At 50.3% G+C, this 27,340-nt stretch overlaps 5 protein-coding genes across 7 annotated transcripts; all 5 read left to right on the forward strand.

Moving 5' to 3' along the window:
* Positions 1–7,910: 7,910 nt before the first annotated feature.
* LOC113888197 (DDB1- and CUL4-associated factor 12-like protein 2) lies at positions 7,911–9,359 on the forward strand. Its single transcript, XM_027535480.1, has one exon. It carries the CDS (start codon positions 7,911–7,913, stop codon positions 9,357–9,359), a length of 1,449 nt encoding a protein of 482 aa, XP_027391281.1.
* Positions 9,360–12,157: 2,798 nt separating this feature from the next.
* On the forward strand, positions 12,158–13,672 carry LOC113888198 (DDB1- and CUL4-associated factor 12-like protein 2). Its single transcript, XM_027535482.1, has one exon. The coding sequence runs from the start codon at positions 12,158–12,160 to the stop codon at positions 13,670–13,672; it is 1,515 nt and encodes a 504-aa protein (XP_027391283.1).
* Positions 13,673–16,539: 2,867 nt separating this feature from the next.
* LOC113886702 (DDB1- and CUL4-associated factor 12-like protein 2) lies at positions 16,540–18,018 on the forward strand. 2 transcript variants are annotated; one of them, XM_027533043.1, is made up of 2 exons: positions 16,540–16,615; positions 16,700–18,018. In XM_027533043.1, exons 1-2 carry the CDS (start codon positions 16,540–16,542, stop codon positions 18,016–18,018), a joined length of 1,395 nt encoding a protein of 464 aa, XP_027388844.1. The 2 variants fall into 2 exon arrangements, with proteins under 2 accessions (XP_027388844.1, XP_027388846.1); XM_027533045.1 differs by having other exon boundaries at positions 16,540–16,600; positions 16,691–18,018.
* Positions 18,019–20,887: 2,869 nt separating this feature from the next.
* Positions 20,888–22,366, forward strand: LOC113886703 (DDB1- and CUL4-associated factor 12-like protein 2). Of its 2 annotated transcripts, none has more exons than XM_027533046.1 (2): positions 20,888–20,963; positions 21,048–22,366. In XM_027533046.1, exons 1-2 carry the CDS (start codon positions 20,888–20,890, stop codon positions 22,364–22,366), a joined length of 1,395 nt encoding a protein of 464 aa, XP_027388847.1. The 2 variants fall into 2 exon arrangements, with proteins under 2 accessions (XP_027388847.1, XP_027388848.1); XM_027533047.1 differs by having other exon boundaries at positions 20,888–20,948; positions 21,039–22,366.
* Positions 22,367–25,223: 2,857 nt separating this feature from the next.
* LOC113886717 (DDB1- and CUL4-associated factor 12-like protein 2) lies at positions 25,224–26,696 on the forward strand. The gene has a single exon (XM_027533080.1). The coding sequence runs from the start codon at positions 25,248–25,250 to the stop codon at positions 26,694–26,696; it is 1,449 nt and encodes a 482-aa protein (XP_027388881.1). The 5' UTR covers positions 25,224–25,247.
* The last annotated feature ends 644 nt before the right edge of the window (positions 26,697–27,340 follow it).

A 27,340-nucleotide genomic window follows, 5' to 3' on the forward strand; every position in this document is an offset into this window, starting at 1 on the left:
AGATGGCTTCAGCAGCATCATGTGAAGTCTGACTGTCCCTCCAGAAATAATAATATAAAATGTTTCCTTGGTTGCCTTCTTAATGATCAGGGATTTTCTTAATTATTTTTTTTCCACTCTGGTAAAACACACACAACATACAATTTATCATCTTACACATTTTTAAGTGTACACTTCAGTACTGTTAAGTATATTTGCATTGTGCAACTAATCTCCAGGACTTTGACATCTTGCAAAACTGAAACTCTATACATACTAAACAAAATTTTTCCATTCCTACCTCCCCACCAACTCCTGGCAACTGCCATTCCACTTTCTCTCTGAGTTTGACTATTCTAGCTAGCTCATATAAGTAGAATCAATCAATATTTACCTTTTTTGTAAGCTAATTTATTTCACTTAATAAAATTTCCTTAAGGGTCATCCGTGTTGTATCATGTCAACACTTTCTTCCTTTTAAACACTAAATGGTATTCCATTGTCTGTATATACTACATTGTACTTATCCATCCATTTGTTGATGGACACTGGATGGACTCTTGGCTGTTGTGAATAATGCTGCTATGAACCTAAGAGTCTTCTAGACTCTGCTTTCAGCTATTTTGGATAGATACCAAAAATGCAAATGCTGAATCTTATGGTAATTCTGTTTTTGATTTCTGTTTTCCATAGTAGCTATACCATTTTACATTCCTACTAACAGTGCACAAGTGTTCCAATTTCTCCATAGCTTCAACAACATTTATTTTCTGTTTTTCTTTTTCTTAGACAGTGACATCTTCATGGGGTGTGAGGTGTCAGGGGCTGTTTTTAAACTCATTTCAATTTATAACTGATTATACAAACATCCCAGCCCAACCCTTAAGTGTTAATAGTATGCTACATGTGGAACAGAATATAAACCTATGATTATTTTGGGGAGGAATCATGAGTTAGGGGCAAGGGAGTTTTGAAATATATCAAACATATAGAAAATCTGTTTTCTTTATATATTTTTTCTTTAAAAGGTCTACTAGTTGGATAATTTGAAATTTAGAGTTTGAATTACCACTTGAAAAAATTCTCAATACATTTAATCGCTAATTTATTTATTTGAACACATCTAATATTCCTAACTAGATGTAAGGGAAAAGTTATACCTTAATTGTTATCATTGGTGTTATCATTTCAAGGGAAATACCTATAGTAAAATTTAGTTTTAGAAGTAACTGGTAATTATATTCTGCCCAAGGATATAAGTTTCTTACAATTGACCTTAGCCTAAAGTTTCTTAGGCGTGTCTTGGGAAATAAAGTAAGTTATAAATAGAGGAAATGTCACTTTCAGTGGCAGTTGATGGAGCAAAACATCATAGAAAGTTTCAACACCTGAAACGAATTTTAAACTCAGAGTGTACTGCTAGAAAATCTGTTTTAAATAATGGATGAAACAAACTACCTCTTGCTATCCAGTCTGTTCTACAGGTCAGATTACATAACCAACAAGAAGCTATTGAACCTCTCAGTATATAACTGAATATTTTCAGCAAGTAACTATTCTAAAATGGCCATCTTAAAATATTGTGTATTTGGAAAGATCTAGTCTCCTTCTAGACCCTTAAAATTTTGCTGCTTTTATTATCAGAAAAGTATATTGGAATATATAAAGGTGGAATGCCAAGAAATTTTTAATCTCTTCGATTGGCCATCTATATTTACAAATCTTGCAGCGTTTCAAAATGGCTAGCAGCTTTTCCTGTTCTAAAGATCTCTTTAAAGCCAATCCCCAAATTTTATATTTTATCACACTTCACTCTCACTACTGATTTACTCGTATATTTCTAATATTGCAAGCATTTTGCAAAACCATGTTTTAAATGTTGAATCTTTACTCCTCAATAAAGTGCATGGCATAATAAATGCCTGATATATTTTGAACAAATTGATTTGTAAATGAGATTTATTTGGCTTTCTTGATGGGTAGGAGCATCTCACTTCGTTATAAATGAGAACTGTAACATCTGTGTGTGTGTGTGTGTATACATATATATATATACATATACATATATATATATATATAAAATGAAGTTTGATATTTTTCATATACACTCTTCTAGGTATTCTTGCTAAGATTCTTTTTACCTTCAAGACTCGGTATATTGGATTAAGAGATGGGATTCTCCTTAGTATATTCTAATTAGTGGGTGCTAGACATTCTTTTGAACTCACTGTAATGGACCACGCACAATCACGCCGGCTGCTGTGACAGACCGCTCAGAAGCATGGCCTAGAGGAGCTACCCCTCGACCAAGGTCAGGGGCAGCGACCGAGAGTGCCAGGCTGCGTCTGCAGAGGAGGGGCCCAGAGGAGCTACCCCACGCCCGATGTCAGGGTGGTGGCTGAGAGGAGCGAGGTCAGGGCAGCAGCTGAGAGGAGCTACCCCAGGTCCAAGGAGCGGCAGCTGCGTGGGTGCACAAGGGCCAAAAGGAGCTACTCCACGTTCAAGGTCAGGAGGGGTGGCCGTGAGGAGATGCCCCTCGTCCAAGGTAAGAGAAACCCAAGTAAGACAATAGGTGTTGCAAGAGGGCATCAGAGGGCAGACACACTGAAACCATAATCACAGAAAACTAGCCAATCTGATCACACGGGCCACAGCCTTGTCTAACTCAATGAAACTAAGCCATGTCGTGTGGGGCCACCAAAGACGGGAGGGCTGTGGTGGAGAGGTCTGACAGAATGTGGTCCACTGGAGAAGGGAATGGCAAACCACTTCAGTATTCTTGCCTTGGGAACCCCATTAACAGTATGAAAAGGAAAAATGACAGGATACTGAAAGGGGAACTCCCCGGGATGGTAGGTGCCCAATATGCTACTGGAGATCAGTGGAGAAATAATTGCAGAAAGAATGAAGGCATGGAGCCAAAGCAAAAACAATACCCAGTTGTGGATGTGAATGGTGATAGAACCAAGGTCCATTGCTGTAAAGAGGAATAATGCATAGGAACCTGGAATGTCAGGTCCATGAATCAAGGCAAATTAGAAGTGGTCAAACAGGAGATGACAAGAGTGAATGTTGACATTCTAGGAATCAGTGAACTAAAATGGACTGCTGCTGCTGCTGCTGCTAAGTCGCTTCGGTCGTGCCCAACCCTGCACGACCCCATAGATGGCAGCCCACCAGGCTCCCCCGTCCCTGGGATTCTCCAGGCAAGAACACTGGAGTGGGCTGCCATTTCCTTCTCCAATGCATGAAAGTGAAAAGTCAAAGTGAAGTCACTCAGTCGTGTCCAACTCGTAGCGACCCTATGGACCGCAGCCTACCAGGCTCCTCCATCCATGGGATTTTCCAGGCAGGAGTACTGGAGTGGAGTGCCATTGCCTTGGGTGAATTTAACTCAGATGACCATTATATCTACTACCGTGGGCAGGAATCCCTTAGAAGAAATGGAGTAGCCATCATGGTCAACAAGAGAGTCCGAAATGCAGTACTTGGATGCTATCTCAAAAACGACAGAATGATCTCTGTTCGTTGCCAAGGCAAACCATTCAATATCACAATGATCCAAGCCTATGCCCCAAACAGTAACGCTGAAAAAGCTGAAGTGGAACGGTTGTATGAAGAACTACAAGACCTTTTAGAAGTAACACCCAAAAAAGATGTCCTTTTCATTATAGGGGACTGGAATGCAAAAGTAGGAAGTCAAGAAATACCTGGAATAACAGGTAAATTTGGCCTTGGAGTACAGAATGAAGCAGGGCAAAGCTAATAGAGTTCTGCCAAGAGAATGCACTGGTCATAGCAAACATCCTCTTCCAACAGCACAAGAGAAGTCTCTACACATGGACATCACCAGATGGTCAACACCGAAATCAGAGTGATTATATTCTTTGCAGCCAAACATGGAGAAGCTCTATACAGTCAGCAAAAACAACACTGGGAGCTGACTGTGGCTCAGATCATGAGCTCCTTATTGCCAAATTCAGACTTAAATTGAAGAAAGTACGGAAAACCACTAGATCATTCAGGTATGACCTAAATCAAATTACTAATGATTATACAGTGGAAGTGAGAAATAGATTTAAGGGACTAGATCTAATAGATAGACTGCCTGATGAACTATGGACAGAGGGTTGTGACATTCTACAGAGACAGGGATCAAGACCATCCCCACGGAAAAGAAATGCAAAAAGCAAAATGGCTGTCTGGGGAGACCTTACAAATAGCTGTGAAAAGAAGAGAAGCGAAAAGCAAAAGAGAAAAGGAAAGATATAAACAACTGAATGCAGAGTTCCAAAGAATAGCAAGAAGAGATAAGAAAGCCTTCCTCAGCGATCAATACAAAGAAGTAGAGGAAAACAACAGAATGGGTAAGACTAGCGATCTCTTCAAGAAAATTAGAGATACCCAGGGAACATTTCATGCAACGATGGGGTCGATAAAGGACAGAAATGGTATGGACCTAACAGAAGCAGAAGATATTAAGAAAAGGTGGCAATAATACACAGAAGAAGTATACAAAAAAGATCTGCATGACCCAGATAATCACGATGGTGTGATCACTCACCTAGAGCCAGACATCCTGGAATGTGAAGTCAAGTGGGCCTTAGAAAGCATCACTACAAACAAAGCTAGTGGAGGTGATAGAATTCCAGTTGAGCTATTTCAAATCCTGAAAGATGATGCTGTGAAAGTGCTGCCCTCAATATGCCAGCAAATTTGGAAAACTCAGCAGTGGCCACAGGACTGGAAAAGGTCAGTTTTCATTCCAATCCCAAAGAAAGGCAATGCCAAAGAATGCTCAAACTACCGCACAATTGCACTCATCTCACAGGCTAGTAAAGTAATGCTCAAAATTCTCCAAGCCAGGCTTCAGCGATATGTGAACCGTGAAACTTCCAGATGTTCAAGCTAGTTTTAGAAAAGGCAGAGGAACCAGAGATCAAATTGCCTACATCTGCTGGATCATGGAAAAAGCAAGAGAGTTCCAGAAAAGCATCTATTTCTGCTTTTTTGACTATGCCAAAGCCTTTGACTGTGTGGATCACAATAAACTGTGGAAAATTCTGAAAGAGATGGGAATACCAGACCTCCTGACTTGCCTCCTGAGAAATCTGTATGCAGATCAGGAAGCAACAGTTAGAACTGGACATGGAACAACAGATTGGTTCCAAATAGGAAAAGGAGTACACTGAGGCTGTATATTGTCACCCTACTTATTTAACTTATATGCAGTACATCATGAGAAACGCTGGGCTGGAGGAAACACAGGCCCGGAATCAAGATTGCCAGGAGAAATATCAATAACCTCAGATACGCAAATGACACCACCCTTATGGCAGAAAGTGAAGAGGAACTAAAGAGCCTCTTGATGAAAGAGAAAGAGGAGAGTGAAACTTTGGCTTAAAGCTCAAACATTCAGAAAATGAAGATCATGGCATCCACTCCCATCACTTCATGGCGAACAGATGGGGAAACAGTGGGAACAGTGGCTGACTTTATTTTTCTAGGCTCGAAAATCACTGTGGATGGTGATTGCAGCCATGAAATTAAAAGATGCTTGCTCCTTGGAAGGAAGCTATGAGGAACCTAGATAGCATATTAAAAAGCAGAGACATTACTTTGCCAACAAAGGTCCTTCTAGTCAAAGCTATGTTTTTTCCAGTAGTCACATATGGATGTGAGAGTTGGCCCATAAAGAGAGCACTGAAGAATTGATGTTTTTGAACTGTGGTGCTAGAAAATACTCTTGAGAGTCTCTTGGACAGCAAGGAGATCAAACCAGTCAATCCTAAAGGAAATCAACCCTGAATATTCACTGGAAGGACTGAAACTGAGCTGAAGTTCTAGTACTCTTGCCACCTGCTATGAAGAGCTGACTCATTGGAAAAGGGCCTGATGCTGGGAAAGATTGAGGGCAGGAAGAGAAGGGGCTGCAGAGGATGAGATGGTTAGACAGCAACACAGACTCAATGGATATGAACTTGAGCAAACTCTGGGAGACAGTGGGAGGGCAGAGGAGCCTGGAGTGCTGCCGTCTACGGGATCGCAGAGTAGTACACAACTTAGGGACTGAAGAACAACAACGTGTGTATTAATTAAGCTGCCTCTACCATTATCACATACACTAAAAGTTTGTGAACCTGTTCTCTACACTCTCTGTGCCATTTCACACATGGTTACTTCTTTCAGAAATGTTCTTTCCCCGCACCCACACCTGTAAATACAAAAATGCAGCTATCTCTATGAAGCAGTCCCTGCTCTCATTTTCACCACCTCCAGCCCATGCAAGGGACATGTGTTGCTATGAGATGAATAATATGCGAGAAATAATCAGAACTGGGTGTAGAGGAGTGTTGGGGAACACTGGAATGAAGCAGCTGGACTACAGTGGTGGAAAGGTCCCATGGTTTGTACTTGGAACTTGCGCATTTGAGCTAACATTGCAAAAAGAAAGTGAGGGCAGCAGGGTGAAAAATAAACAGGGCAGGGGAAAGAAGAATGAAGCAGCAACAGAGTAGCTCCAATGGGCTCCCCTGATAAGTCAGAAAGGCAAATCCATCTCCCCGTGTATCCTCCCTCCCCCTAAGCATCAGGCCTATAAATATTTCTGTTAGGAGGACGGGTGTTTCTGCAGAATGGCTACCAACCACCAGCCTGCTTCGGAGAAGGCGATGACACCCCACTCCAGTATTCTTGCCTGGAAAATCCCAGGCTCCGCTGTTCATGGGTTGGGAAGAGTCGGACACGACTGAGCGACTTCATTTTCACTTTTTACTTTCATGCACGGTAGAAGGAAATGGCCACCCACTCCAGTGTTCTTGCCTGGAGAATCCCAGGGACGGGGGAGCCTGGTGGGCTGCCGTCTATGGGGTCACAGAGAGTTGGACACGGCTGAAGTGACTTAGCACTTAGCATAGCACCAGCCTCCAGGCGCCATGTTTTTAACTGTGTAACTAAATGAGCCTGCCTCCGTAGGAGGCTGCCAGGGGGCTGGCTGCTCTGAGGAGGCCAAGAAAAGTATGGAACACCCACCTCCTAAGAATAAGCCTTCGCTCTGAACACTTATACTCTCATTTGTCCTTGTGGTCGCCTCCATCCCGAAAGCTCTTTATCTCCATGTTTGCTTGTGAAAATCTTGCCCATCCCGCAGGACCTCTCCCAAAGCCCCAGGGGACTATGCCGAAGCACCTGCCTCTGGAACTGAGAGTTGAGAACAGCACCAAAGTGCAGGAAGGGAGCTGCCCCTCCCCTTGACTATTCCTCTCCACGTTTTCCGGGCTCTGAGTTACAATGCACGCTGGCACCTCCAACCTAAACACACAGGCACATATATTTGGTTGAGTCTGTCTAGGTTCAACCAGAAGCTGATTGGCTGCTGTCCGATGGTTGGCCAAATACCCCATATTATTTAGTGGGGATTCAGGACAGGCCCACTTGGCCAGCTTGGGGTCCTGGAGCCAGGCCCCCAGCACATCCCAGGCTCATCGCACACAACCCCACAGGCGAAGTGCCCTCCCACGCACCAGCCCCCCAGCTGGCTCGTCCCCCCCGCTTCTGCACCCCTCCCCCCCTCCGCCACGTCGGGAATCCAGGAGCACTGGTTCCGGGTGAATTTCAACCCCCGCCCCGAGGCTCCATCCACCCCTCCTTCCTGCCCCCTTTTGACTCCTCCCAGCCCGCCGCGTGCTACCTGGCCTCCCACGTCCGGCCCTCCCGCCGCCTGCGCCCCCTTGCGCTCGGCCCCCGCGTCGTCCTCGTCCCAAGTCGACTTCGCTCCCGCAGCCCTCGCCGCCGGCAGCATTTCCCACCTGGAACCGCGTCGCCGCCGCCCTCGCTGCCGCGCGCCGCCCATGCTCCGCTCGCCTGTCCGCGACTCCTCGCCCGGCTCGCCAGCCCTGTCTTCCCACGCCGCCCCCCGCCCGCCGCCCGGCATGGCCCCGGAGCAAACAGGTAACAAGAAGCGGGAAGAGCCGGCGCCCCAGAAGGCCGCAGAGGGCTCGTCGTCGCTGAGCTCCTCGTCGCTGAGCTCGTCGTCGCCGGGCTCGTCGTCGCCGGGCTCGTCGTCGCCGGGCTCGGCGGCGGTGCACGCAGACGGCCCGCAGCCTCCCACGAAGCCCAAGCGGATGGTGGTGCGGCGCTCACTGGTGGACTACCTGAGGGGGCGCGAGGTGGGCGCGCCGGGCCGCGCCGGGCTCTCAGGCTTCGATAGCGAGCTGCATGGCTTCGCGGTGCGGAAGCTGCCAGAGCTGCTGCGGGAGCGCGAACTGTCCTTGGGCACCGTGGACAAGGTGTTCGCGTCGCAGTGGCTGAACGCCAGGCAGGTGGTGTGCGGTACCAAGTGCAACACGCTCTTCGTGGTGGACGTGCGGTCCAGCCAGGTAACGCGCATCCCCCTCATACGGGATCGTCAGCACCCGCCGGCCCGCGCCCAGCCGGGCTGCGGCATCCATGCGGTCCAGCTGAATCCCTCCAAGACGCTGCTGGCCACCGGGGGCGAGAACCCCAACAGCCTGGCCGTCTACTGGTTGCCAACGCTGGATCCCTTGTGCCTGGGCGACCACGGCCACAAAGACTGGATCTTCGCCATCGCCTGGATGAGCGACACGGTGGTGGTGAGCGGCTCCCGCGACGGCACCTTGGGCATCTGGAAGATAGACCCCGACGTATTCCGGAGCAGCATCGCCTGGCGCAATCCTGCAGAGCTCTCCGTGTATGCCCACATCCGTCCCGCGGAAGTGGAGGATGTCCGCAGGGCCGCCACCAACCCACGTAACTGCAAGGTCGGTGCTGTGGCCTTCAGCGCCAAGAGGCAGGAGCTGGGAGCCGTGACCATGGATGGCTACTTCCACCTGTGGAAAGCCCAGAATACCCTGTCCAAGCTGTTGTACATCAGGCTGCCTTACTGCAGAGAGAACGTGTGCCTGACCTACTGCGATGAGTTGTCCCTGTACGCGGTAGGCTCCCAGTCCCATGTCTCTTTCCTGGACCTGCGCCAGGGTCACCAGAGCATCCGGTACCTGTGCTCCCGCGAGGGCGGCACGGGTGTGCGCTCTCTCAGCTTCTATGAGCACATCGTCACCGTGGGCACTGGCCACGGCTCTCTGCTCTTCTATGACATCCGCGCGCAGAAGTTCCTGGAGGAGAAGGTCTCGGACAGCCAGCACTCCTCTCCGCGGCCCACAGGGCGGAGGTTCAGGCTGATTTGTGGCAGAGGCTGGCTCAACCAAGATGACCTGCAGATGAACGACCTCAGTGCCTTGGACGAGTTGCCCAATGCTCTCTACACCCATTGCTACAACTGGCCGGAGATGAAGCTCTTCGTCGCTGGCGGCCCTCTTCCTTCAAGCCTCCGTGGGAACTATGCAGGCCTCTGGAGCTAAGGATGGCCGCCCTGTCCTCAGAGTGCCCAGATTTACCTTCCAGTCCCCTCCCACTTTTCTCCTTTGCCCTGTGTTTGTGCTTTTGAGTCTGTGTGGCTTTTATCTTTCAGATTAAAAAACTCCAGCTTACCTCTGCTTAGGGTATTAGGCGAAGAGAGATGGCGACCTAGAGAGTGAGTTACCCTTCGGTCAGTCAAAATTTGGCTTTAACACTTTTATACACCTGGCCAATAGTGTCGTTTTGAATTATACAAAAAAATTTTGACGAATTCTTAGTTCTGTTTACTGTTTGAGTCATTTATGTATTCTCTCACTTTAATGCCTGGCAGTCACGGTTTTACAATTCTGTATATTTTCTTTTTCTGTTACCTGTATTATGATAATACTGTTTTGGTCGTTTTTCATCACAGATAGATGGTATATTGAGAGTTTTTTTTTTTTTTTTTTAAAAAGAGTTTGTACATGTGTTCTGGAAAGCTGGCTGTAGTATTATAGTGTTGTTCCAGTGGGAAGGTACATGCCAGTTTCTAGATTACCAGGTTTTGGAAGCATTCCATTTGCAAATTGTCATCTTCATGTTTGTAGTTTGTAAATTGTTGGTGCTAAACATGCTGTTTAAAAACGTCATTCATGGTGAAAACAAGATTGTCATACAATCTTGGGTTTTTTGGTACCAAAATCTCAATTGGTCAGAACACTTTAGGAATGCAAGGGTTCTGCTGATTGACTTTTCAGAAGTAATCTAAACACCCATTCTCTCTTTTAAGTTTTCCTGACCTGTTGTTAAATAGATAACGGAGTATATATTTTCTCGCTTTTTGCCTTAGTAGTATTAACACTTGTGAGTATATGTGAATGTTTGTTGTTTAAGGTACTTGCACAGTTTCAGTGCCATCATTCAAAATGGGTTCCATGTATGAAAATGTAGAATGTATCACAGGCTAGGTAGAATGTATACTGGTCCTGATCCCGGGTATAGAACTGGATATTTTTGCTTTTGCTGTTGTCAATACCAAATACTATACTTGAACATGCTTTAAAATTTCTACTTCCGCTTAACAAAGTCATAGAAAAAAACCGCAAAGAAGGAAAATGAACCCAGTCCCTACTTCTGAAAAAGACTGTTAGCTTGTAAAGTTAAATTTGTTAAGATTTTATTTTGTCAAGTTCAAAGATTCTTATCTGAAGTAGAATAAACAGATTGTTAAAAAGTTGTTGTGATGTTACGACTCTCAATACAGTAATACGCGATTATCAAGGATACAGGATGATTTATTTAGATTTATTTCTAAATTAAATTCTAAAAATATTCTAAAAATATTTATTATTTAGATTTATTCTAAGAAGATGGGCCAGAAAGTAAAAGTAAATGCCATTAGGTTGAAGAAAAGTACTTTGGAGCATAGACCAATACAAAACATGGTTTGTTAGGAAAACAGATTGTACTTCTCCCTATGTGAGAATACTGGAAGTGAGAAGAGAGACTGGCCTTTCCTCACAACTGGCCAGGTTGTGCTGCTGATCTTGCATTAGTGTTGTGGCATGTCTGGTTTTCCTTAAATACTTCGGCACTCAGATGTTGCCTTGGTGTCCATTACATGCTGTTCAATTGAAAATCTGAGCCAATTGAGTAATGTAATGAGTGATTCTAAAAGTAAGTTAAGAAATACAGTGGGGGAAAAGCAGTTTTTGTTTACAGAGATTATGTTAACAGGGTTGTATAGTTGTTATATTGGAGAAGGAAATGGCCACCCACTCCAGTGTTCTTGCCTGGAGAATCCCAGGGACGGGGGAGCCTGGTGGGCTGCCGTCTATGGGGTCACAGAGAGTTGGACACGGCTGAAGTGACTTAGCACTTAGCATAGCACCAGCCTCCAGGCGCCATGTTTTTAACTGTGTAACTAAATGAGCCTGCCTCCGTAGGAGGCTGCCAGGGGGCTGGCTGCTCTGAGGAGGCCAAGAAAAGTATGGAACACCCACCTCCTAAGAATAAGCCTTCGCTCTGAACACTTATACTCTCATTTGTCCTTGTGGTCGCCTCCATCCCGAAAGCTCTTTATCTCCATGTTTGCTTGTGAAAATCTTGCCCATCCCGCAGGACCTCTCCCAAAGCCCCAGGGGACTATGCCGTAGCACCTGCCTCTGGAACTGAGAGTTGAGAACAGCACCAAAGTGCAGGAAGGGAGCTGCCCCTCCCCTTGACTATTCCTCTCCACGTTTTCCGGGCTCTGAGTTACAATGCACGCTGGCACCTCCAACCTAAACACACAGGCACATATATTTGGTTGAGTCTGTCTAGGTTCAACCAGAAGCTGATTGGCTGCTGTCCGATGGTTGGCCAAATACCCCATATTATTTAGTGGGGATTCAGGACAGGCCCACTTGGCCAGCTTGGGGTCCTGGAGCCAGGCCCCCAGCACATCCCAGGCTCATCGCACACAACCCCACAGGCGAAGTGCCCTCCCACGCACCAGCCCCCCAGCTGGCTCGTCCCCTCCGCTTATGCACCCCTCCCCCCCTCCGCCACGTCGGGAATCCAGGAGCACTGGTTCCGGGTGAATTTCAACCCCCGCCCCGAGGCTCCATCCACCCCTCCTTCCTGCCCCCTTTTGACTCCTCCCAGCCCGCCGCGTGCTACCTGGCCTCCCACGTCCGGCCCTCCCGCCGCCTGCGCCCCCTTGCGCTCGGCCCCCGCGTCGTCCTCGTCCCAAGTCGACTTCGCTCCCGCAGCCCTCGCCGCCGGCAGCATTTCCCACCTGGAACCGCGTCGCCGCCGCCCTCGCTGCCGCGCGCCGCCCATGCTCCGCTCGCCTGTCCGCGACTCCTCGCCCGGCTCGCCAGCCCTGTCTTCCCACGCCGCCCCCCGCCCGCCGCCCGGCATGGCCCCGGAGCAAACAGGTAACAAGAAGCGGGAAGAGCCGGCGCCCCAGAAGGCCGCAGAGGGCTCGTCGTCGCTGAGCTCCTCGTCGCTGAGCTCGTCGTCGCCGGGCTCGTCGTCGCCGGGCTCGGCGGCGGTGCACGCAGACGGCCCGCAGCCTCCCACGAAGCCCAAGCGGATGGTGGTGCGGCGCTCACTGGTGGACTACCTGAGGGGGCGCGAGGTGGGCGCGCCGGGCCGCGCCGGGCTCTCAGGCTTCGATAGCGAGCTGCATGGCTTCGCGGTGCGGAAGCTGCCAGAGCTGCTGCGGGAGCGCGAACTGTCCTTGGGCACCGTGGACAAGGTGTTCGCGTCGCAGTGGCTGAACGCCAGGCAGGTGGTGTGCGGTACCAAGTGCAACACGCTCTTCGTGGTGGACGTGCGGTCCAGCCAGGTAACGCGCATCCCCCTCATACGGGATCGTCAGCACCCGCCGGCCCGCGCCCAGCCGGGCTGCGGCATCCATGCGGTCCAGCTGAATCCCTCCAAGACGCTGCTGGCCACCGGGGGCGAGAACCCCAACAGCCTGGCCGTCTACTGGTTGCCAACGCTGGATCCCTTGTGCCTGGGCGACCACGGCCACAAAGACTGGATCTTCGCCATCGCCTGGATGAGCGACACGGTGGTGGTGAGCGGCTCCCGCGACGGCACCTTGGGCATCTGGAAGATAGACCCCGACGTATTCCGGAGCAGCATCGCCTGGCGCAATCCTGCAGAGCTCTCCGTGTATGCCCACATCCGTCCCGCGGAAGTGGAGGATGTCCGCAGGGCCGCCACCAACCCACGTAACTGCAAGGTCGGTGCTGTGGCCTTCAGCGCCAAGAGGCAGGAGCTGGGAGCCGTGACCATGGATGGCTACTTCCACCTGTGGAAAGCCCAGAATACCCTGTCCAAGCTGTTGTACATCAGGCTGCCTTACTGCAGAGAGAACGTGTGCCTGACCTACTGCGATGAGTTGTCCCTGTACGCGGTAGGCTCCCAGTCCCATGTCTCTTTCCTGGACCTGCGCCAGGGTCACCAGAGCATCCGGTACCTGTGCTCCCGCGAGGGCGGCACGGGTGTGCGCTCTCTCAGCTTCTATGAGCACATCGTCACCGTGGGCACTGGCCACGGCTCTCTGCTCTTCTATGACATCCGCGCGCAGAAGTTCCTGGAGGAGAAGGTCTCGGACAGCCAGCACTCCTCTCCGCGGCCCACAGGGCGGAGGTTCAGGCTGATTTGTGGCAGAGGCTGGCTCAACCAAGATGACCTGCAGATGAACGACCTCAGTGCCTTGGACGAGTTGCCCAATGCTCTCTACACCCATTGCTACAACTGGCCGGAGATGAAGCTCTTCGTCGCTGGCGGCCCTCTTCCTTCAAGCCTCCGTGGGAACTATGCAGGCCTCTGGAGCTAAGGATGGCCGCCCTGTCCTCAGAGTGCCCAGATTTACCTTCCAGTCCCCTCCCACTTTTCTCCTTTGCCCTGTGTTTGTGCTTTTGAGTCTGTGTGGCTTTTATCTTTCAGATTAAAAAACTCCAGCTTACCTCTGCTTAGGGTATTAGGCGAAGAGAGATGGCGACCTAGAGAGTGAGTTACCCTTCGGTCAGTCAAAATTTGGCTTTAACACTTTTATACACCTGGCCAATAGTGTCGTTTTGAATTATACAAAAAAATTTTGACGAATTCTTAGTTCTGTTTACTGTTTGAGTCATTTATGTATTCTCTCACTTTAATGCCTGGCAGTCACGGTTTTACAATTCTGTATATTTTCTTTTTCTGTTACCTGTATTATGATAATACTGTTTTGGTCGTTTTTCATCACAGATAGATGGTATATTGAGAGTTTTTTTTTTTTATTTTTAAAAAGAGTTTGCACATGTGTTCTGGAAAGCTGGCTGTAGTATTATAGTGTTGTTCCAGTGGGAAGGTACATGCCAGTTTCTAGATTACCAGGTTTTGGAAGCATTCCATTTGCAAATTGTCATCTTCATGTTTGTAGTTTGTAAATTGTTGGTGCTAAACATGCTGTTTAAAAACGTCATTCATGGTGAAAACAAGATTGTCATACAATCTTGGGTTTTTTGGTACCAAAATCTCAATTGGTCAGAACACTTTAGGAATGCAAGGGTTCTGCTGATTGACTTTTCAGAAGTAATCTAAACACCCATTCTCTCTTTTAAGTTTTCCTGACCTGTTGTTAAATAGATAACGGAGTATATATTTTCTCGCTTTTTGCCTTAGTAGTATTAACACTTGTGAGTATATGTGAATGTTTGTTGTTTAAGGTACTTGCACAGTTTCAGTGCCATCATTCAAAATGGGTTCCATGTATGAAAATGTAGAATGTATCACAGGCTAGGTAGAATGTATACTGGTCCTGATCCCGGGTATAGAACTGGATATTTTTGCTTTTGCTGTTGTCAATACCAAATACTATACTTGAACATGCTTTAAAATTTCTACTTCCGCTTAACAAAGTCATAGAAAAAAACCGCAAAGAAGGAAAATGAACCCAGTCCCTACTTCTGAAAAAGACTGTTAGCTTGTAAAGTTAAATTTGTTAAGATTTTATTTTGTCAAGTTCAAAGATTCTTATCTGAAGTAGAATAAACAGATTGTTAAAAAGTTGTTGTGATGTTACGACTCTCAATACAGTAATACGCGATTATCAAGGATACAGGATGATTTATTTAGATTTATTTCTAAATTAAATTCTAAAAATATTTATTATTTAGATTTATTCTAAGAAGATGGGCCAGAAAGTAAAAGTAAATGCCATTAGGTTGAAGAAAAGTACTTTGGAGCATAGACCAATACAAAACATGGTTTGTTAGGAAAACAGATTGTACTTCTCCCTATGTGAGAATACTGGAAGTGAGAAGAGAGACTGGCCTTTCCTCACAACTGGCCAGGTTGTGCTGCTGATCTTGCATTAGTGTTGTGGCATGTCTGGTTTTCCTTAAATACTTCGGCACTCAGATGTTGCCTTGGTGTCCATTACATGCTGTTCAATTGAAAATCTGAGCCAATTGAGTAATGTAATGAGTGATCCTAAAAGTAAGTTAAGAAATACAGTGGGGAAAAGCAGTTTTTGTTTACAGAGATTATGTTAACAGGGTTGTATAGTTGTTATATTGGAGAAGGAAATGGCCACCCACTCCAGTGTTCTTGCCTGGAGAATCCCAGGGACGGGGGAGCCTGGTGGGCTGCCGTCTATGGGGTCACAGAGAGTTGGACACGGCTGAAGTGACTTAGCACTTAGCATAGCACCAGCCTCCAGGCGCCATGTTTTTAACTGTGTAACTAAATGAGCCTGCCTCCGTAGGAGGCTGCCAGGGGGCTGGCTGCTCTGAGGAGGCCAAGAAAAGTATGGAACACCCACCTCCTAAGAATAAGCCTTCGCTCTGAACACTTATACTCTCATTTGTCCTTGTGGTCGCCTCCATCCCGAAAGCTCTTTATCTCCATGTTTGCTTGTGAAAATCTTGCCCATCCCGCAGGACCTCTCCCAAAGCCCCAGGGGACTATGCCGTAGCACCTGCCTCTGGAACTGAGAGTTGAGAACAGCACCAAAGTGCAGGAAGGGAGCTGCCCCTCCCCTTGACTATTCCTCTCCACGTTTTCCGGGCTCTGAGTTACAATGCACGCTGGCACCTCCAACCTAAACACACAGGCACATATATTTGGTTGAGTCTGTCTAGGTTCAACCAGAAGCTGATTGGCTGCTGTCCGATGGTTGGCCAAATACCCCATATTATTTAGTGGGGATTCAGGACAGGCCCACTTGGCCAGCTTGGGGTCCTGGAGCCAGGCCCCCAGCACATCCCAGGCTCATCGCACACAACCCCACAGGCGAAGTGCCCTCCCACGCACCAGCCCCCCAGCTGGCTCGTCCCCTCCGCTTATGCACCCCTCCCCCCCTCCGCCACGTCGGGAATCCAGGAGCACTGGTTCCGGGTGAATTTCAACCCCCGCCCCGAGGCTCCATCCACCCCTCCTTCCTGCCCCCTTTTGACTCCTCCCAGCCCGCCGCGTGCTACCTGGCCTCCCACGTCCGGCCCTCCCGCCGCCTGCGCCCCCTTGCGCTCGGCCCCCGCGTCGTCCTCGTCCCAAGTCGACTTCGCTCCCGCAGCCCTCGCCGCCGGCAGCATTTCCCACCTGGAACCGCGTCGCCGCCGCCCTCGCTGCCGCGCGCCGCCCATGCTCCGCTCGCCTGTCCGCGACTCCTCGCCCGGCTCGCCAGCCCTGTCTTCCCACGCCGCCCCCCGCCCGCCGCCCGGCATGGCCCCGGAGCAAACAGGTAACAAGAAGCGGGAAGAGCCGGCGCCCCAGAAGGCCGCAGAGGGCTCGTCGTCGCTGAGCTCGTCGTCGCTGAGCTCGTCGTCGCCGGGCTCGTCGTCGCCGGGCTCGTCGTCGCCGGGCTCGTCGTCGCCGGGCTCGTCGTCGCCGGGCTCGGCGGCGGTGCACGCAGACGGCCCGCAGCCTCCCACGAAGCCCAAGCGGATGGTGGTGCGGCGCTCACTGGTGGACTACCTGAGGGGGCGCGAGGTGGGCGCGCCGGGCCGCGCCGGGCTCTCAGGTTTCGATAGCGAGCTGCATGGCTTCGCGGTGCGGAAGCTGCCAGAGCTGCTGCGGGAGCGCGAACTGTCCTTGGGCACCGTGGACAAGGTGTTCGCGTCGCAGTGGCTGAACGCCAGGCAGGTGGTGTGCGGTACCAAGTGCAACACGCTCTTCGTGGTGGACGTGCGGTCCAGCCAGGTAACGCGCATCCCCCTCATACGGGATCGTCAGCACCCGCCGGCCCGCGCCCAGCCGGGCTGCGGCATCCATGCGGTCCAGCTGAATCCCTCCAAGACGCTGCTGGCCACCGGGGGCGAGAACCCCAACAGCCTGGCCGTCTACTGGTTGCCAACGCTGGATCCCTTGTGCCTGGGCGACCACGGCCACAAAGACTGGATCTTCGCCATCGCCTGGATGAGCGACACGGTGGTGGTGAGCGGCTCCCGCGACGGCACCTTGGGCATCTGGAAGATAGACCCCGACGTATTCCGGAGCAGCATCGCCTGGCGCAATCCTGCAGAGCTCTCCGTGTATGCCCACATCCGTCCCGCGGAAGTGGAGGATGTCCGCAGGGCCGCCACCAACCCACGTAACTGCAAGGTCGGTGCTGTGGCCTTCAGCGCCAAGAGGCAGGAGCTGGGAGCCGTGACCATGGATGGCTACTTCCACCTGTGGAAAGCCCAGAATACCCTGTCCAAGCTGTTGTACATCAGGCTGCCTTACTGCAGAGAGAACGTGTGCCTGACCTACTGCGATGAGTTGTCCCTGTACGCGGTAGGCTCCCAGTCCCATGTCTCTTTCCTGGACCTGCGCCAGGGTCACCAGAGCATCCGGTACCTGTGCTCCCGCGAGGGCGGCACGGGTGTGCGCTCTCTCAGCTTCTATGAGCACATCGTCACCGTGGGCACTGGCCACGGCTCTCTGCTCTTCTATGACATCCGCGCGCAGAAGTTCCTGGAGGAGAAGGTCTCGGACAGCCAGCACTCCTCTCCGCGGCCCACAGGGCGGAGGTTCAGGCTGATTTGTGGCAGAGGCTGGCTCAACCAAGATGACCTGCAGATGAACGACCTCAGTGCCTTGGACGAGTTGCCCAATGCTCTCTACACCCATTGCTACAACTGGCCGGAGATGAAGCTCTTCGTCGCTGGCGGCCCTCTTCCTTCAAGCCTCCGTGGGAACTATGCAGGCCTCTGGAGCTAAGGATGGCCGCCCTGTCCTCAGAGTGCCCAGATTTACCTTCCAGTCCCCTCCCACTTTTCTCCTTTGCCCTGTGTTTGTGCTTTTGAGTCTGTGTGGCTTTTATCTTTCAGATTAAAAAACTCCAGCTTACCTCTGCTTAGGGTATTAGGCGAAGAGAGATGGCGACCTAGAGAGTGAGTTACCCTTCGGTCAGTCAAAATTTGGCTTTAACACTTTTATACACCTGGCCAATAGTGTCGTTTTGAATTATACAAAAAAATTTTGACGAATTCTTAGTTCTGTTTACTGTTTGAGTCATTTATGTATTCTCTCACTTTAATGCCTGGCAGTCACGGTTTTACAATTCTGTATATTTTCTTTTTCTGTTACCTGTATTATGATAATACTGTTTTGGTCGTTTTTTCATCACAGATAGATGGTATATTGAGAGTTTTTTTTTTTTTATTTTTAAAAAGAGTTTGTACATGTGTTCTGGAAAGCTGGCTGTAGTATTATAGTGTTGTTCCAGTGGGAAGGTACATGCCAGTTTCTAGATTACCAGGTTTTGGAAGCATTCCATTTGCAAATTGTCATCTTCATGTTTGTAGTTTGTAAATTGTTGGTGCTAAACATGCTGTTTAAAAACGTCATTCATGGTGAAAACAAGATTGTCATACAATCTTGGGTTTTTTGGTACCAAAATCTCAATTGGTCAGAACACTTTAGGAATGCAAGGGTTCTGCTGATTGACTTTTCAGAAGTAATCTAAACACCCATTCTCTCTTTTAAGTTTTCCTGACCTGTTGTTAAATAGATAACGGAGTATATATTTTCTCGCTTTTTGCCTTAGTAGTATTAACACTTGTGAGTATATGTGAATGTTTGTTGTTTAAGGTACTTGCACAGTTTCAGTGCCATCATTCAAAATGGGTTCCATGTATGAAAATGTAGAATGTATCACAGGCTAGGTAGAATGTATACTGGTCCTGATCCCGGGTATAGAACTGGATATTTTTGCTTTTGCTGTTGTCAATACCAAATACTATACTTGAACATGCTTTAAAATTTCTACTTCCGCTTAACAAAGTCATAGAAAAAAACCGCAAAGAAGGAAAATGAACCCAGTCCCTACTTCTGAAAAAGACTGTTAGCTTGTAAAGTTAAATTTGTTAAGATTTTATTTTGTCAAGTTCAAAGATTCTTATCTGAAGTAGAATAAACAGATTGTTAAAAAGTTGTTGTGATGTTACGACTCTCAATACAGTAATACGCGATTATCAAGGATACAGGATGATTTATTTAGATTTATTTCTAAATTAAATTCTAAAAATATTTATTATTTAGATTTATTCTAAGAAGATGGGCCAGAAAGTAAAAGTAAATGCCATTAGGTTGAAGAAAAGTACTTTGGAGCATAGACCAATACAAAACATGGTTTGTTAGGAAAACAGATTGTACTTCTCCCTATGTGAGAATACTGGAAGTGAGAAGAGAGACTGGCCTTTCCTCACAACTGGCCAGGTTGTGCTGCTGATCTTGCATTAGTGTTGTGGCATGTCTGGTTTTCCTTAAATACTTCGGCACTCAGATGTTGCCTTGGTGTCCATTACATGCTGTTCAATTGAAAATCTGAGCCAATTGAGTAATGTAATGAGTGATCCTAAAAGTAAGTTAAGAAATACAGTGGGGAAAAGCAGTTTTTGTTTACAGAGATTATGTTAACAGGGTTGTATAGTTGTTATATTGGAGAAGGAAATGGCCACCCACTCCAGTGTTCTTGCCTGGAGAATCCCAGGGACGGGGGAGCCTGGTGGGCTGCCGTCTATGGGGTCACAGAGAGTTGGACACGGCTGAAGTGACTTAGCACTTAGCATAGCACCAGCCTCCAGGCGCCATGTTTTTAACTGTGTAACTAAATGAGCCTGCCTCCGTAGGAGGCTGCCAGGGGGCTGGCTGCTCTGAGGAGGCCAAGAAAAGTATGGAACACCCACCTCCTAAGAATAAGCCTTCGCTCTGAACACTTATACTCTCATTTGTCCTTGTGGTCGCCTCCATCCCGAAAGCTCTTTATCTCCATGTTTGCTTGTGAAAATCTTGCCCATCCCGCAGGACCTCTCCCAAAGCCCCAGGGGACTATGCCGAAGCACCTGCCTCTGGAACTGAGAGTTGAGAACAGCACCAAAGTGCAGGAAGGGAGCTGCCCCTCCCCTTGACTATTCCTCTCCACGTTTTCCGGGCTCTGAGTTACAATGCACGCTGGCACCTCCAACCTAAACACACAGGCACATATATTTGGTTGAGTCTGTCTAGGTTCAACCAGAAGCTGATTGGCTGCTGTCCGATGGTTGGCCAAATACCCCATATTATTTAGTGGGGATTCAGGACAGGCCCACTTGGCCAGCTTGGGGTCCTGGAGCCAGGCCCCCAGCACATCCCAGGCTCATCGCACACAACCCCACAGGCGAAGTGCCCTCCCACGCACCAGCCCCCCAGCTGGCTCGTCCCCTCCGCTTATGCACCCCTCCCCCCCTCCGCCACGTCGGGAATCCAGGAGCACTGGTTCCGGGTGAATTTCAACCCCCGCCCCGAGGCTCCATCCACCCCTCCTTCCTGCCCCCTTTTGACTCCTCCCAGCCCGCCGCGTGCTACCTGGCCTCCCACGTCCGGCCCTCCCGCCGCCTGCGCCCCCTTGCGCTCGGCCCCCGCGTCGTCCTCGTCCCAAGTCGACTTCGCTCCCGCAGCCCTCGCCGCCGGCAGCATTTCCCACCTGGAACCGCGTCGCCGCCGCCCTCGCTGCCGCGCGCCGCCCATGCTCCGCTCGCCTGTCCGCGACTCCTCGCCCGGCTCGCCAGCCCTGTCTTCCCACGCCGCCCCCCGCCCGCCGCCCGGCATGGCCCCGGAGCAAACAGGTAACAAGAAGCGGGAAGAGCCGGCGCCCCAGAAGGCCGCAGAGGGCTCGTCGTCGCTGAGCTCGTCGTCGCTGAGCTCGTCGTCGCCGGGCTCGTCGTCGCCGGGCTCGTCGTCGCCGGGCTCGTCGTCGCCGGGCTCGTCGTCGCCGGGCTCGGCGGCGGTGCACGCAGACGGCCCGCAGCCTCCCACGAAGCCCAAGCGGATGGTGGTGCGGCGCTCACTGGTGGACTACCTGAGGGGGCGCGAGGTGGGCGCGCCGGGCCGCGCCGGGCTCTCAGGTTTCGATAGCGAGCTGCATGGCTTCGCGGTGCGGAAGCTGCCAGAGCTGCTGCGGGAGCGCGAACTGTCCTTGGGCACCGTGGACAAGGTGTTCGCGTCGCAGTGGCTGAACGCCAGGCAGGTGGTGTGCGGTACCAAGTGCAACACGCTCTTCGTGGTGGACGTGCGGTCCAGCCAGGTAACGCGCATCCCCCTCATACGGGATCGTCAGCACCCGCCGGCCCGCGCCCAGCCGGGCTGCGGCATCCATGCGGTCCAGCTGAATCCCTCCAAGACGCTGCTGGCCACCGGGGGCGAGAACCCCAACAGCCTGGCCGTCTACTGGTTGCCAACGCTGGATCCCTTGTGCCTGGGCGACCACGGCCACAAAGACTGGATCTTCGCCATCGCCTGGATGAGCGACACGGTGGTGGTGAGCGGCTCCCGCGACGGCACCTTGGGCATCTGGAAGATAGACCCCGACGTATTCCGGAGCAGCATCGCCTGGCGCAATCCTGCAGAGCTCTCCGTGTATGCCCACATCCGTCCCGCGGAAGTGGAGGATGTCCGCAGGGCCGCCACCAACCCACGTAACTGCAAGGTCGGTGCTGTGGCCTTCAGCGCCAAGAGGCAGGAGCTGGGAGCCGTGACCATGGATGGCTACTTCCACCTGTGGAAAGCCCAGAATACCCTGTCCAAGCTGTTGTACATCAGGCTGCCTTACTGCAGAGAGAACGTGTGCCTGACCTACTGCGATGAGTTGTCCCTGTACGCGGTAGGCTCCCAGTCCCATGTCTCTTTCCTGGACCTGCGCCAGGGTCACCAGAGCATCCGGTACCTGTGCTCCCGCGAGGGCGGCACGGGTGTGCGCTCTCTCAGCTTCTATGAGCACATCGTCACCGTGGGCACTGGCCACGGCTCTCTGCTCTTCTATGACATCCGCGCGCAGAAGTTCCTGGAGGAGAAGGTCTCGGACAGCCAGCACTCCTCTCCGCGGCCCACAGGGCGGAGGTTCAGGCTGATTTGTGGCAGAGGCTGGCTCAACCAAGATGACCTGCAGATGAACGACCTCAGTGCCTTGGCCGAGTTGCCCAATGCTCTCTACACCCATTGCTACAACTGGCCGGAGATGAAGCTCTTCGTCGCTGGCGGCCCTCTTCCTTCAAGCCTCCGTGGGAACTATGCAGGCCTCTGGAGCTAAGGATGGCCGCCCTGTCCTCAGAGTGCCCAGATTTACCTTCCAGTCCCCTCCCACTTTTCTCCTTTGCCCTGTGTTTGTGCTTTTGAGTCTGTGTGGCTTTTATCTTTCAGATTAAAAAACTCCAGCTTACCTCTGCTTAGGGTATTAGGCGAAGAGAGATGGCGACCTAGAGAGTGAGTTACCCTTCGGTCAGTCAAAATTTGGCTTTAACACTTTTATACACCTGGCCAATAGTGTCGTTTTGAATTATACAAAAAAATTTTGACGAATTCTTAGTTCTGTTTACTGTTTGAGTCATTTATGTATTCTCTCACTTTAATGCCTGGCAGTCACGGTTTTACAATTCTGTATATTTTCTTTTTCTGTTACCTGTATTATGATAATACTGTTTTGGTCGTTTTTCATCACAGATAGATGGTATATTGAGAGTTTTTTTTTTTTTTATTTTTAAAAAGAGTTTGTACATGTGTTCTGGAAAGCTGGCTGTAGTATTATAGTGTTGTTCCAGTGGGAAGGTACATGCCAGTTTCTAGATTACCAGGTTTTGGAAGCATTCCATTTGCAAATTGTCATCTTCATGTTTGTAGTTTGTAAATTGTTGGTGCTAAACATGCTGTTTAAAAACGTCATTCATGGTGAAAACAAGATTGTCATACAATCTTGGGTTTTTTGGTACCAAAATCTCAATTGGTCAGAACACTTTAGGAATGCAAGGGTTCTGCTGATTGACTTTTCAGAAGTAATCTAAACACCCATTCTCTCTTTTAAGTTTTCCTGACCTGTTGTTAAATAGATAACGGAGTATATATTTTCTCGCTTTTTGCCTTAGTAGTATTAACACTTGTGAGTATATGTGAATGTTTGTTGTTTAAGGTACTTGCACAGTTTCAGTGCCATCATTCAAAATGGGTTCCATGTATGAAAATGTAGAATGTATCACAGGCTAGGTAGAATGTATACTGGTCCTGATCCCGGGTATAGAACTGGATATTTTTGCTTTTGCTGTTGTCAATACCAAATACTATACTTGAACATGCTTTAAAATTTCTACTTCCGCTTAACAAAGTCATAGAAAAAAACCGCAAAGAAGGAAAATGAACCCAGTCCCTACTTCTGAAAAAGACTGTTAGCTTGTAAAGTTAAATTTGTTAAGATTTTATTTTGTCAAGTTCAAAGATTCTTATCTGAAGTAGAATAAACAGATTGTTAAAAAGTTGTTGTGATGTTACGACTCTCAATACAGTAATACGCGATTATCAAGGATACAGGATGATTTATTTAGATTTATTTCTAAATTAAATTCTAAAAATATTCTAAAAATATTTATTATTTAGATTTATTCTAAGAAGATGGGCCAGAAAGTAAAAGTAAATGCCATTAGGTTGAAGAAAAGTACTTTGGAGCATAGACCAATACAAAACATGGTTTGTTAGGAAAACAGATTGTACTTCTCCCTATGTGAGAATACTGGAAGTGAGAAGAGAGACTGGCCTTTCCTCACAACTGGCCAGGTTGTGCTGCTGATCTTGCATTAGTGTTGTGGCATGTCTGGTTTTCCTTAAATACTTCGGCACTCAGATGTTGCCTTGGTGTCCATTACATGCTGTTCAATTGAAAATCTGAGCCAATTGAGTAATGTAATGAGTGATTCTAAAAGTAAGTTAAGAAATACAGTGGGGGAAAAGCAGTTTTTGTTTACAGAGATTATGTTAACAGGGTTGTATAGTTGTTATATTGGAGAAGGAAATGGCCACCCACTCCAGTGTTCTTGCCTGGAGAATCCCAGGGACGGGGGAGCCTGGTGGGCTGCCGTCTATGGGGTCACAGAGAGTTGGACACGGCTGAAGTGACTTAGCACTTAGCATAGCACCAGCCTCCAGGCGCCATGTTTTTAACTGTGTAACTAAATGAGCCTGCCTCCGTAGGAGGCTGCCAGGGGGCTGGCTGCTCTGAGGAGGCCAAGAAAAGTATGGAACACCCACCTCCTAAGAATAAGCCTTCGCTCTGAACACTTATACTCTCATTTGTCCTTGTGGTCGCCTCCATCCCGAAAGCTCTTTATCTCCATGTTTGCTTGTGAAAATCTTGCCCATCCCGCAGGACCTCTCCCAAAGCCCCAGGGGACTATGCCGAAGCACCTGCCTCTGGAACTGAGAGTTGAGAACAGCACCAAAGTGCAGGAAGGGAGCTGCCCCTCCCCTTGACTATTCCTCTCCACGTTTTCCGGGCTCTGAGTTACAATGCACGCTGGCACCTCCAACCTAAACACACAGGCACATATATTTGGTTGAGTCTGTCTAGGTTCAACCAGAAGCTGATTGGCTGCTGTCCGATGGTTGGCCAAATACCCCATATTATTTAGTGGGGATTCAGGACAGGCCCACTTGGCCAGCTTGGGGTCCTGGAGCCAGGCCCCCAGCACATCCCAGGCTCATCGCACACAACCCCACAGGCGAAGTGCCCTCCCACGCACCAGCCCCCCAGCTGGCTCGTCCCCCCCGCTTCTGCACCCCTCCCCCCCTCCGCCACGTCGGGAATCCAGGAGCACTGGTTCCGGGTGAATTTCAACCCCCGCCCCGAGGCTCCATCCACCCCTCCTTCCTGCCCCCTTTTGACTCCTCCCAGCCCGCCGCGTGCTACCTGGCCTCCCACGTCCGGCCCTCCCGCCGCCTGCGCCCCCTTGCGCTCGGCCCCCGCGTCGTCCTCGTCCCAAGTCGACTTCGCTCCCGCAGCCCTCGCCGCCGGCAGCATTTCCCACCTGGAACCGCGTCGCCGCCGCCCTCGCTGCCGCGCGCCGCCCATGCTCCGCTCGCCTGTCCGCGACTCCTCGCCCGGCTCGCCAGCCCTGTCTTCCCACGCCGCCCCCCGCCCGCCGCCCGGCATGGCCCCGGAGCAAACAGGTAACAAGAAGCGGGAAGAGCCGGCGCCCCAGAAGGCCGCAGAGGGCTCGTCGTCGCTGAGCTCGTCGTCGCCGAGCTCGTCGTCGCCGGGCTCGTCGTCGCCGGGCTCGTCGTCGCCGGGCTCGGCGGCGGTGCACGCAGACGGCCCGCAGCCTCCCACGAAGCCCAAGCGGATGGTGGTGCGGCGCTCACTGGTGGACTACCTGAGGGGGCGCGAGGTGGGCGCGCCGGGCCGCGCCGGGCTCTCAGGTTTCGATAGCGAGCTGCATGGCTTCGCGGTGCGGAAGCTGCCAGAGCTGCTGCGGGAGCGCGAACTGTCCTTGGGCACCGTGGACAAGGTGTTCGCGTCGCAGTGGCTGAACGCCAGGCAGGTGGTGTGCGGTACCAAGTGCAACACGCTCTTCGTGGTGGACGTGCGGTCCAGCCAGGTAACGCGCATCCCCCTCATACGGGATCGTCAGCACCCGCCGGCCCGCGCCCAGCCGGGCTGCGGCATCCATGCGGTCCAGCTGAATCCCTCCAAGACGCTGCTGGCCACCGGGGGCGAGAACCCCAACAGCCTGGCCGTCTACTGGTTGCCAACGCTGGATCCCTTGTGCCTGGGCGACCACGGCCACAAAGACTGGATCTTCGCCATCGCCTGGATGAGCGACACGGTGGTGGTGAGCGGCTCCCGCGACGGCACCTTGGGCATCTGGAAGATAGACCCCGACGTATTCCGGAGCAGCATCGCCTGGCGCAATCCTGCAGAGCTCTCCGTGTATGCCCACATCCGTCCCGCGGAAGTGGAGGATGTCCGCAGGGCCGCCACCAACCCACGTAACTGCAAGGTCGGTGCTGTGGCCTTCAGCGCCAAGAGGCAGGAGCTGGGAGCCGTGACCATGGATGGCTACTTCCACCTGTGGAAAGCCCAGAATACCCTGTCCAAGCTGTTGTACATCAGGCTGCCTTACTGCAGAGAGAACGTGTGCCTGACCTACTGCGATGAGTTGTCCCTGTACGCGGTAGGCTCCCAGTCCCATGTCTCTTTCCTGGACCTGCGCCAGGGTCACCAGAGCATCCGGTACCTGTGCTCCCGCGAGGGCGGCACGGGTGTGCGCTCTCTCAGCTTCTATGAGCACATCGTCACCGTGGGCACTGGCCACGGCTCTCTGCTCTTCTATGACATCCGCGCGCAGAAGTTCCTGGAGGAGAAGGTCTCGGACAGCCAGCACTCCTCTCCGCGGCCCACAGGGCGGAGGTTCAGGCTGATTTGTGGCAGAGGCTGGCTCAACCAAGATGACCTGCAGATGAACGACCTCAGTGCCTTGGACGAGTTGCCCAATGCTCTCTACACCCATTGCTACAACTGGCCGGAGATGAAGCTCTTCGTCGCTGGCGGCCCTCTTCCTTCAAGCCTCCGTGGGAACTATGCAGGCCTCTGGAGCTAAGGATGGCCGCCCTGTCCTCAGAGTGCCCAGATTTACCTTCCAGTCCCCTCCCACTTTTCTCCTTTGCCCTGTGTTTGTGCTTTTGAGTCTGTGTGGCTTTTATCTTTCAGATTAAAAAACTCCAGCTTACCTCTGCTTAGGGTATTAGGCGAAGAGAGATGGCGACCTAGAGAGTGAGTTACCCTTCGGTCAGTCAAAATTTGGCTTTAACACTTTTATACACCTGGCCAATAGTGTCGTTTTGAATTATACAAAAAAATTTTGACGAATTCTTAGTTCTGTTTACTGTTTGAGTCATTTATGTATTCTCTCACTTTAATGCCTGGCAGTCACGGTTTTACAATTCTGTATATTTTCTTTTTCTGTTACCTGTATTATGATAATACTGTTTTGGTCGTTTTTCATCACAGATAGATGGTATATTGAGATTTTTTTTTTTTTTTTTTAAAAAGAGTTTGTACATGTGTTCTGGAAAGCTGGCTGTAGTATTATAGTGTTGTTCCAGTGGGAAGGTACATGCCAGTTTCTAGATTACCAGGTTTTGGAAGCATTCCATTTGCAAATTGTCATCTTCATGTTTGTAGTTTGTAAATTGTTGGTGCTAAACATGCTGTTTAAAAACGTCATTCATGGTGAAAACAAGA

Source organism: Bos indicus x Bos taurus, chromosome X, assembly GCF_003369695.1.
Source record: "Bos indicus x Bos taurus breed Angus x Brahman F1 hybrid chromosome X, Bos_hybrid_MaternalHap_v2.0, whole genome shotgun sequence".
NCBI classification, from domain to species: Eukaryota; Metazoa; Chordata; class Mammalia; order Artiodactyla; family Bovidae; genus Bos; species Bos indicus x Bos taurus.

Coding starts and splice junctions, on each gene's coding strand:
- LOC113888197 (XM_027535480.1), top strand. CDS start 7,911: ATGGCCCCGGAGCAAACAGGTAACAAGAAGCGGGAAGAGCCGGCGCCC.
- LOC113888198 (XM_027535482.1), top strand. CDS start 12,158: ATGCTCCGCTCGCCTGTCCGCGACTCCTCGCCCGGCTCGCCAGCCCTG.
- LOC113886702 (XM_027533043.1), top strand. CDS start 16,540: ATGGCCCCGGAGCAAACAGGTAACAAGAAGCGGGAAGAGCCGGCGCCC. Junction 16,616..16,699: donor CGCAGAGGGCTCGTCGTCGC/TGAGCTCGTCGT, acceptor CGCCGGGCTCGT/CGTCGCCGGGCTCGGCGGCG.
- LOC113886703 (XM_027533046.1), top strand. CDS start 20,888: ATGGCCCCGGAGCAAACAGGTAACAAGAAGCGGGAAGAGCCGGCGCCC. Junction 20,964..21,047: donor CGCAGAGGGCTCGTCGTCGC/TGAGCTCGTCGT, acceptor CGCCGGGCTCGT/CGTCGCCGGGCTCGGCGGCG.
- LOC113886717 (XM_027533080.1), top strand. CDS start 25,248: ATGGCCCCGGAGCAAACAGGTAACAAGAAGCGGGAAGAGCCGGCGCCC.